A 10,715-nucleotide genomic window follows, 5' to 3' on the forward strand; every position below is an offset into this window, starting at 1 on the left:
CTCTTGAATTTTCCAAATAAACTGTTAACGATTTTTGAATAAAATTGTTTTTGTTCCATGGCCAGAAAGCTGATAATAAAATCGACAATGATGATTTCTATTTCTTATCCATGCAGCCCCACTTCCAATGTTTTAATCTGAAATTACCAGAGAATTGTTCAAATTAAGGAAAATTACCTATGCCTAAACGTAGGCACAATCATTAGTAGGCATAAAAAAAATTACGTCCATTAAAAATTTCAACAAAATGGAAGAAAATTCAATCTTTAGTTTTTAATCATCAAACATCAGCCAATCCTTCCTTTTTGACAAAGTAAAATTACTAAAAATGAGACATGCGCCCAATAATAAACTTATTAATTACCATACCAATAATTTTTCGTGTTAACAGTCATTGAGAAGTGAACAAATATGATGTCTGCTGCACAATTGAAAGGGCGTTCATGTAAGTCTTACGGGTCGATTTCAAGTCACTGCGTTAACGCAAATTTGCAACCGTTGCCAAGGTATGAGCAATGTGATTGGCGTTGCTATGTTGCAAATGGGATTTGCAGTAACGCAAGTCACACTTGAAATCGACCCCTCAGTTTCCAAAACCTCCCACTCTTTTGTCCTATTGTTAACTTCTTTGTGCTTTTTCTGCCTCTATCAATTTGAGAAACCAAACTCTTCATTTTTCACCACCAACACAGCCTAAAACTGAAGTATTCCGGGAAAACTTGAAAGCAAACAATTTTCAGCTTACCTGCTTCCAAATTTCAACCGAAACGATAGGTTTGTGAGACCACTTGACTTCCCGTTTGAACAGCACTGAGATAATCAAGAGTATAAAATTACACGTCTATGAACTTCATCATTGTCCAACTCTCATCTCATCTCTAAATCACAATTTCTTACGCTACATTGAAGCTTGTGTCCACACTTTCGCCAAATTAACCAAAACTTGCTTTTGTTGCAACAGAGCTCTAGATACTTCCACTTCCCAATGAAAACCTGAAATTGTAGATACAGAGTGCTGAAAAGCTGTATTACAACCACTATTATCTAACCTACCTCTTTTTTCAAGTTTCATCCGAGAAGAGTCGACATTTTACCCAACAGCACCAATTTAAAGCAATTTTATCAAAAGTTGCGATGTTCAACAAACGAAATTTTAAATGTCAAAAATCAACGCACCCTGCAATTTCCGTAAAATCAAAACCAAGACAGCCAATCACAAACAAGTATTTTTGACATCTGAATCTGAACTCATGGAGGGAAATTCAAAATTTGTAGAAAAGTGCTGACTGTGGGCCTAAATCCTAAAATCCTAAAACGAACTGTTGTTAGATACATCTTACCAAATTTTGGGCAAGAAGTATGTTAAATTAATAAGTGGTTATCGTTCACAAACGGCAAAATAAAATTTTAACTAAATTGATTCGCATTATCAATCTATTTGCCGACAGAATTTCAAAATAGGGCCTATCTTATCTGGTCCATCACTGGAAAGGACGAATATTTTCCATTAAAATTTACTATCATTTTGACGTAAACGTAGTAGTGTTATCACGTGAGATAATTGTGATTCGAAAGAGCTTAAAATTAACCCTTGCAAAGGACAATAGAAATTGCATTCCGCTTCTAAATCACAGATTAATATTTTTATCTAATCTAAAAACATTCAAATTATTATTATAAAAACGATCGCACAGTTTTCATTTTCAATCTTACTTAAGATGACGGGTGCTAGTTCACTTACGAAGATTCTAACATGCGACTTTCCAGCGAATTTGTTAGGACGAAGACATTTACAAATCTTTATGATCTTCTTGGCGGCATTCATATCTTATGGAGTTCGAACTAACATGTCTGTAGGAATTCTGGCGATGATGGATAAAAACAACACTAATTCGGACGTTCCGGTGAGTTTCTTAAAGTGAAAAATGATAAAACCGTGTTATTCTCATCGTCAGACCTTTCCTGAGTGGACCGAAAAGAACACAATCTTATCGGCATTCTTCTGGGGCTATGTGATTCCCCAAATCGGCGCCGGTGCGCTAGTCAAACGCTTTGGTCCGAAATGGTTCCTCGCGGTGACCATCTTCATCGGCTCGATCTTCACTATTTTAATTCCAATAATGGCAATTAACGCAGGTGAAGGAGGAGTGATAGCTTGTCGAGTCATCCAAGGTCTCAACCAAGGATTTCTTTACCCTTCCCTCCACAACCTTCTAGGGAAATGGGCACCGCTCTCTGAAAGATCCAAAGCTGCCAGTTTCGTGTACTCCGGTGGCGCTCTTGGCACTGTCATCGCTCTTCCACTCACTGGCATGATCGCAGCGTCTAGTGTTGGATGGCCGACAGCGTTCTACGTCTATGGAGGTCTGGAAATTGCATGGTGTGTTTTATGGGTGTTTTTCGGAGCTGATAGTCCGGCGAAACATGGAGGACTGTCAAAAGAAGAACGGGAGTACATTGATGGTGGTGCTGCTGATGACGACAAGCCGGAGATTCCCACTCCGTGGAAATCCATTGTGACTTCTTTACCATTCTTCGCACTGCTGGTAGCTCACAGTGGTCAATGCTGGGGTTACTGGACTCTTTTAAACGAGATTCCTTCCTACATGGAGAAGGTGATGAAGTTCAAAATCGCCGATGTAAGTATAGTAACAACTTGTACTTTCTTCTTATCCGAATTTTCCTATCCAACAGAATAGTTTACTCTCAGCGTTGCCGTACTTCGTCCTCTGGCTTTTAAGTTTTGTCTTCAGTCCCATTGCTGACTTTTTGATAGTACGCAAGTACCTCTCCATCGGAGCCGTCAGAAAGATCTTTAATTCAATCGGTCTTCTTCAATTCTCTTCTTCAATTACTAAAACACCATTATAGGTCTTATGGGACCATCAGTAGCTTTAATCGCTGTGAGTTTCGTGGACTCTTCGGAAAAAGATCTAGAAATAACTCTTTTAGTTCTTTCTGTTGGACTCAACGCAGGAGTGTACAGTGGCTTTCATGTCAATCACATAGATTTGTCTCCAAACCACGCGGGAGTTCTTATGGGCATCACCAACAGTTTATCAAATATTTTCGGAATTGTAGCACCGCTCGTTGTTAAAGTTTTCCCATATGAAGAGGTACGATGAGGTGGTTGTAGTTTGAAAAATAAAAAGTTTTTTAGATCGATCCTGTTTTCTGGAGGTACGTTTTCTGTATAGCTGCAGGAGTGTACGTTGGGACTGCGTTGTTTTTCGATTTCTTTGCTTCTAGAGAGGTGCAGTCTTGGAACGATGAAAGCAAAGGTATGGAAGTGGTTTAGTTATTTTGGGTAATTTTTTGTCGTAGATAAGGAAGATGGAGATCTTTAGTAAAGTCTGGTCGTTAGAGGAAAATAAAAGTTTTGATATTATAATAATAAGCACTTCTCTACTAGTCCGGCGCATCCACCATTTTTAAAAGTTTGAACTAAGAATAAAAATAAAACCATGGCCGAAACAAAAAAAAATAAAAACAGGATAAAATTAATATTAAAACTAATTCAGGTATTAAAGGCAGGTACGTGTAAAAGAGTAGATTTTATCAAATTGCGAAGAGATAAGATTAAGTTTAGTGTCAAGTTGACCTCATTTTTCTTGCAGAGAATTTGTTGTAGACTTTAAATTTAAAATAATTTGTAATTGGGTGTTCAGCAGAGTGATTTACCCAATGCAGATTTTTTAAAACTACTGCTATTACTACGGAATGTCAAACTTGAACTGTCACATTTGTAAAATTGTCACCCATCAATAAAAAGCTTGTTTTTGTTGTTTGAATGAAAGATTTACAAATATTTTATTATAGTATTATGTTATTTAAGTTATCCCTTTAAAATCATGCTAATTTCTAAAAGGCTGTTTTGTAAATTTCAAATACTCTGTAGGAAAAATGACGTATAAATAGTTACTTATATGTTCATATAATAGAAAGGTATTAAACGTCGTTTTTACATTGAAAACAGTGATTGAAAATCACCCCAAAATGACCACTTCCAAACAGTTTTTGGTCAATGCCTTGTTTATTTCTTAGGCAAACTCAACAAATTTCGACTCATTTTACGCAGAATGCAAAAATTTATGACTAAAACTATTCCAAACTTCTGATATCGACATTTCGCTTATTTTTTCGAGTAAACTTGAGTTTTTATACATCAATGTGTGCAAAATTTTCCGTAGATTCCAAATCTGGAACTTAAATTCAGATTCGACAACAAATAACTGAGTTGTAACTTGTAACGACAAAAAAAAACACTTCTAAAATATTGAGTTTGCTAAATAATGCATAGTATAAATAAATTATCAAAATTATTTTGCTTAATTTTCTTTATAGTATAAATAGAATAAGATATTATGCAGAATAATAAAAATCTTTTAGTTTTAAAGTCGGCCAAATATTTATCTTTACAAAAATTGCACGTAAAGCAGGCAACCAACAATACAGTTGGCAATTATGCAAGTTACAGTCGAATTTCGAGTCGTCGTCTCACATTAGTCGAAATTTCTTCGAGAACTAGGATTTCGCACATTTATTTGAATTTTCGCGCAAAAATAATGACAACAATGGGGCGGTCTTAATTCACCGACGAATAAACGCGAAGGGCAGTTTTTTCCGAGGTTTCGTAATGACTTTATCACTTTGTTTAATTAGTTGAGCGGTGCGTCTTGGAGGAGTCGGATGTGTTTGTGCATGTAAAGTGAAATTGTGCCGTTTTAGGATTTGAATTGAAAGGTAGGTGCTAAATGAGTTTATTTGAGAACCACGCAGGGCAGAAATATTTCGCGAAACTTTTCATTCATAAGTTTTAAAATTGTACTTCTTGTTTAAAATAAGACGTGCTTAAGCGTAATTCGATGCGCAGCTTAGTTGATATAGCTTTAACTTAACTTCTCTAGTGGATAGATAGAGTAATTTACAGGAAATGTCGGGTTTATTTCTTTTTAATTTCGCGCTTTTGAAATTGAATAGTTGCAGGGTATTAGTAACCGATAATTTACTTAGAACCGTTTTAATTTAGACATTTCCATTTCGTCTTAGTTTCTCCAAACTTTTCGTTTAATAGTTTAAACAATATTGCTTTTGTTTAAAAGTGGATAGCTGCAATAATTTCTACAAAACATTTATTTCCTTTTAAATTTCATGATTTTGGGAGTGCAGTCGGGCCTTTGTTAGCGAATAATTTTTTGCACAATAAGAAAAACGGTTAGGTAATCAGGTAATCCCATTTAATTACTTGACCAAGTGTCCAGGCCTTTGTCTGCATCAATTAATTTTTTGGGAATGACGTAAAAGAGTTTTTGTTAAACACGTAATCGCACCTATTTAATTAGTTGGAAGGGCAGTTGTGCAGTGGTTCTTGTCGAAGACAGACGTGTTTGTGAGGAATAAAGCGACTTTGGAATTGAACTGTTGCAGGGTGAGTATTAGTAATGGATTATTTAGAGACGTTGCGATTTAGACACATTTCGCGTTAGTTTATTAGTTGTAACAATTTCGCTTTTGTTTAAAGTTAACTGTGTTTAAATGTTATTCAGTGCGGGGCTTATTTGAGAAGTTTGATTTCAATTTGTTTATTAATTTGTTTATTTCAGATTACTTTCGGGAACTGGATGGATGGAGCGAAAATGCAACAATGGATGGAACAGGCCTGGATTTCTTCAGTGGTGCTAGCACTCAACGTCGCAACGCTCTAATTCATTTTTCTTTCTTTCAGGAATTGTTAAGAAGTTTTTAATGTTTTTTATGTTTTAGATTGTAGCAGACTTCAAAGTGGAGGACTTCAAGGAACATCTTCGTGGGTGCTAGCACTCAACTCCATCGTCCTCAACAAATTTTTTGTTTATTTTAACTCCTTTCTTTTTGTTTCAGGGACTTGCAAAGAGGTTTTTAATGTTTTGAATGTTTTAGATTGTAGCAGAGTTCGATGAGGATGACAGGATTTCATGGAACGACGTGGGTGCTAGCGTTCAACTTCATTTAGAACTGGATGAACTCACTTTTTGACTTATTTGATTAATTTCTGTTTGTTTTAGATGTGTTCTGGTGAGGATGACAACAACTTCAAGAAAATTTCAAATCCACTTTCATCCGTGTTTTTTCCTAGTTTTAATTAATTTCTTAATTTCAGAGCTCGCCTGTACCTAGTATAATTAGTTAAGTTAGCAAGTAGGTTAGCACGTAAGTTTAGCAAAAAAGTTATAAAATAAGATTTAGAATAAGTTATAAAATAAGTTTGGAACTAACAAAATGTAATAGGTGCGCAAATAATATTTTGTAATTGGAATCTTTTAACCAGATCTAACTGTTGGGAATTAACATTCTGGAAAATTGTTAATACGGAACTAACACGAATATGTATAACGTAATATGTTTCAGATTTAAGAAATTCTACAGGAGTTCAACTTCCAGGTCCATCTTCAAGAGTGAGAGGATTCAACGCCCCGGCCAGCAAGCAAGTGTCATTTTATTTATACTAGATTCCTTTTCAGGGCTCGTCTAGGAGTTTTTAATGTTCTGAATGTTACAGAGAGCAGCCGTCATCGAGGTGGAGGACAGGACATCGACTTCCAGGACCGTCTTCAAGAGTGCAAGGATTCAACGCCCCGGCCAGCAAGCAAGTGTCATTTTATTTATACTAGATTCCTTTTCAGGGCTCGTCTAGGAGTTTTTAATGTTCTGAATGTTACAGAGAGCAGCCGTCATCGAGGTGGAGGACAGGACATCGACTTCCAGGACCGTCTTCAAGAGTGCGAGGATTCAACGCCCCGGCCAGCAAGCAAGTGTCATTTTATTTATACTAGATTCCTTTTCAGGGCTCGTCTAGGAGTTTTTAATGTTCTGAATGTTACAGAGAGCAGCCGTCATCGAGGTGGAGGACAGGACATCGACTTCCAGGACCGTCTTCAAGAGTGCAAGGATTCAACGCCCCGGCCAGCAAGCAAGTGTCATTTTATTTATACTAGATTCCTTTTCAGGGCTCGTCTAGGAGTTTTTAATGTTCTGAATGTTACAGAGAGCAGCCGTCATCGAGGTGGAGGACAGGACATCGACTTCCAGGACCGTCTTCAAGAGTGCGAGGATTCAACGCCCCGGCCAGCAAGCAAGTGTCATTTTATTTATACTAGATTCCTTTTCAGGGCTCGTCTAGGAGTTTTTAATGTTCTGAATGTTACAGAGAGCAGCCGTCATCGAGGTGGAGGACAGGACATCGACTTCCAGGACCGTATTCAAGAGTGCAAGGATTCAACGCCCCGGCCAGCAAGCAAGTGTCATTTTATTTATACTAGATTCCTTTTCAGGGCTCGTCTAGGAGTTTTTAATGTTCTGAATGTTACAGAGAGCAGCCGTCATCGAGGTGGAGGACAGGACATCGACTTCCAGGACCGTCTTCAAGAGTGCAAGGATTCAACGCCCCGGCCAGCAAGCAAGTGTCATTTTATTTATACTAGATTCCTTTTCAGGGCTCGTCTAGGAGTTTTTAATGTTCTGAATGTTACAGAGAGCAGCCGTCATCGAGGTGGAGGACAGGACATCGACTTCCAGGACCGTCTTCAAGAGTGCGAGGATTCAACGCCCCGGCCAGCAAGCAAGTGTCATTTTATTTATACTAGATTCCTTTTCAGGGCTCGTCTAGGAGTTTTTAATGTTCTGAATGTTACAGAGAGCAGCCGTCATCGAGGTGGAGGACAGGACATCGACTTCCAGGACCGTCTTCAAGAGTGCAAGGATTCAACGCCCCGGCCAGCAAGCAAGTGTCATTTTATTTATACTAGATTCCTTTTCAGGGCTCGTCTAGGAGTTTTTAATGTTCTGAATGTTACAGAGAGCAGCCGTCATCGAGGTGGAGGACAGGACATCGACTTCCAGGACCGTCTTCAAGAGTGCGAGGATTCAACGCCCCGGCCAGCAAGCAAGTGTCATTTTATTTATACTAGATTCCTTTTCAGGGCTCGTCTAGGAGTTTTTAATGTTCTGAATGTTACAGAGAGCAGCCGTCATCGAGGTGGAGGACAGGACATCGACTTCCAGGACCGTTTTCAAGAGTGCGAGGATTCAACGCCCCGGCCAGCAAGCAAGTGTCATTTTATTTATACTAGATTCCTTTTCAGGGCTCGTCTAGGAGTTTTTAATGTTCTGAATGTTACAGAGAGCAGCCGTCATCGAGGTGGAGGACAGGACATCGACTTCCAGGACCGTCTTCAAGAGTGCAAGGATTCAACGCCCCGGCCAGCAAGCAAGTGTCATTTTATTTATACTAGATTCCTTTTCAGGGCTCGTCTAGGAGTTTTTAATGTTCTGAATGTTACAGAGAGCAGCCGTCATCGAGGTGGAGGACAGGACATCGACTTCCAGGACCGTCTTCAAGAGTGCGAGGATTCAACGCCCCGGCCAGCAAGCAAGTGTCATTTTATTTATACTAGATTCCTTTTCAGGGCTCGTCTAGGAGTTTTTAATGTTCTGAATGTTACAGAGAGCAGCCGTCATCGAGGTGGAGGACAGGACATCGACTTCCAGGACCGTCTTCAAGAGTGCAAGGATTCAACGCCCCGGCCAGCAAGCAAGTGTCATTTTATTTATACTAGATTCCTTTTCAGGGCTCGTCTAGGAGTTTTTAATGTTCTGAATGTTACAGAGAGCAGCCGTCATCGAGGTGGAGGACAGGACATCGACTTCCAGGACCGTCTTCAAGAGTGCGAGGATTCAACGCCCCGGCCAGCAAGCAAGTGTCATTTTATTTATACTAGATTCCTTTTCAGGGCTCGTCTAGGAGTTTTTAATGTTCTGAATGTTACAGAGAGCAGCCGTCATCGAGGTGGAGGACAGGACATCGACTTCCAGGACCGTATTCAAGAGTGCAAGGATTCAACGCCCCGGCCAGCAAGCAAGTGTCATTTTATTTATACTAGATTCCTTTTCAGGGCTCGTCTAGGAGTTTTTAATGTTCTGAATGTTACAGAGAGCAGCCGTCATCGAGGTGGAGGACAGGACATCGACTTCCAGGACCGTCTTCAAGAGTGCAAGGATTCAACGCCCCGGCCAGCAAGCAAGTGTCATTTTATTTATACTAGATTCCTTTTCAGGGCTCGTCTAGGAGTTTTTAATGTTCTGAATGTTACAGAGAGCAGCCGTCATCGAGGTGGAGGACAGGACATCGACTTCCAGGACCGTCTTCAAGAGTGCGAGGATTCAACGCCCCGGCCAGCAAGCAAGTGTCATTTTATTTATACTAGATTCCTTTTCAGGGCTCGTCTAGGAGTTTTTAATGTTCTGAATGTTACAGAGAGCAGCCGTCATCGAGGTGGAGGACAGGACATCGACTTCCAGGACCGTCTTCAAGAGTGCAAGGATTCAACGCCCCGGCCAGCAAGCAAGTGTCATTTTATTTATACTAGATTCCTTTTCAGGGCTCGTCTAGGAGTTTTTAATGTTCTGAATGTTACAGAGAGCAGCCGTCATCGAGGTGGAGGACAGGACATCGACTTCCAGGACCGTCTTCAAGAGTGCGAGGATTCAACGCCCCGGCCAGCAAGCAAGTGTCATTTTATTTATACTAGATTCCTTTTCAGGGCTCGTCTAGGAGTTTTTAATGTTCTGAATGTTACAGAGAGCAGCCGTCATCGAGGTGGAGGACAGGACATCGACTTCCAGGACCGTTTTCAAGAGTGCGAGGATTCAACGCCCCGGCCAGCAAGCAAGTGTCATTTTATTTATACTAGATTCCTTTTCAGGGCTCGTCTAGGAGTTTTTAATGTTCTGAATGTTACAGAGAGCAGCCGTCATCGAGGTGGAGGACAGGACATCGACTTCCAGGACCGTCTTCAAGAGTGCGAGGATTCAACGCCCCGGCCAGCAAGCAAGTGGCATTTTATTTATACTAGATTCCTTTTCAGGGCTCGTCTAGAAGTTTTTAATGTTCTGAATGTTACAGAGAGCAGCCGTCATCGAGGTGGAGGACAGGACATCGACTTCCAGGACCGTCTTCAAGAGTGCGAGGATTCAACGCCCCGGCCAGCAAGCAAGTGGCATTTTATTTATACTAGATTCCTTTTCAGGGCTCGTCTAGAAGTTTTTAATGTTCTGAATGTTACAGAGAGCAGCCGTCATCGAGGTGAAGGACAGGACATCGACTTCCAGGACCGTCTTCAAGAGTGCGAGGATTCAACGCCCCGGCCAGCAAGCAAGTGTCATTTTATTTATACTAGATTCCTTTTCAGGGCTCGTCTAGGAGTTTTTAATGTTCTGAATGTTACAGAGAGCAGCCGTCATCGAGGTGGAGGACAGGACATCGACTTCCAGGACCGTCTTCAAGAGTGCGAGGATTCAACGCCCCGGCCAGCAAGCAAGTGGCATTTTATTTATACTAGATTCCTTTTCAGGGCTCGTCTAGAAGTTTTTAATGTTCTGAATGTTACAGAGAGCAGCCGTCATCGAGGTGGAGGACAGGACATCGACTTCCAGGACCGTCTTCAAGAGTGCGAGGATTCAACGCCCCGGCCAGCAAGCAAGTGGCATTTTATTTATACTAGATTCCTTTTCAGGGCTCGTCTAGAAGTTTTTAATGTTCTGAATGTTACAGAGAGCAGCCGTCATCGAGGTGGAGGACAGGACATCGACTTCCAGGACCGTCTTCAAGAGTGCGAGGATTCAACGCCCCGGCCAGCAAGCAAGTGTCATTTTATTTATACTAGATTCCTTTTCAGGGC

The 10,715-nt window shown here is 40.4% G+C and overlaps 1 protein-coding gene and 1 long non-coding RNA gene across 2 annotated transcripts; one reads left to right on the plus strand and one right to left on the minus strand.

Moving 5' to 3' along the window:
- Positions 1-588: 588 nt before the first annotated feature.
- LOC148171144 (uncharacterized) lies at positions 589-1,385 on the minus strand. Its single transcript, XR_015770451.1, has 3 exons — positions 1,054-1,385; positions 746-993; positions 589-693 (listed from the first exon to the last, which is right to left on the minus strand). It is a non-coding gene; the product is annotated as an uncharacterized LOC148171144 (long non-coding RNA).
- A 327-nt stretch (positions 1,386-1,712) lies between these two features.
- LOC148171145 (putative inorganic phosphate cotransporter) lies at positions 1,713-3,165 on the plus strand. The gene is made up of 4 exons (XM_088041462.1): positions 1,713-1,904; positions 1,956-2,639; positions 2,695-2,827; positions 2,872-3,165. Exons 1-4 carry the CDS (start codon positions 1,719-1,721, stop codon positions 3,123-3,125), a joined length of 1,257 nt encoding a protein of 418 aa, XP_087897588.1. The 5' UTR covers positions 1,713-1,718; the 3' UTR covers positions 3,126-3,165.
- Positions 3,166-10,715: the final 7,550 nt, after the last annotated feature.

Source organism: Gnatocerus cornutus, chromosome 7, assembly GCF_029298725.1.
Source record: "Gnatocerus cornutus isolate USDA-ARS CGAHR chromosome 7, icGnaCorn1.1, whole genome shotgun sequence".
In the NCBI taxonomy this organism is placed as follows: Eukaryota; Metazoa; Arthropoda; class Insecta; order Coleoptera; family Tenebrionidae; genus Gnatocerus; species Gnatocerus cornutus.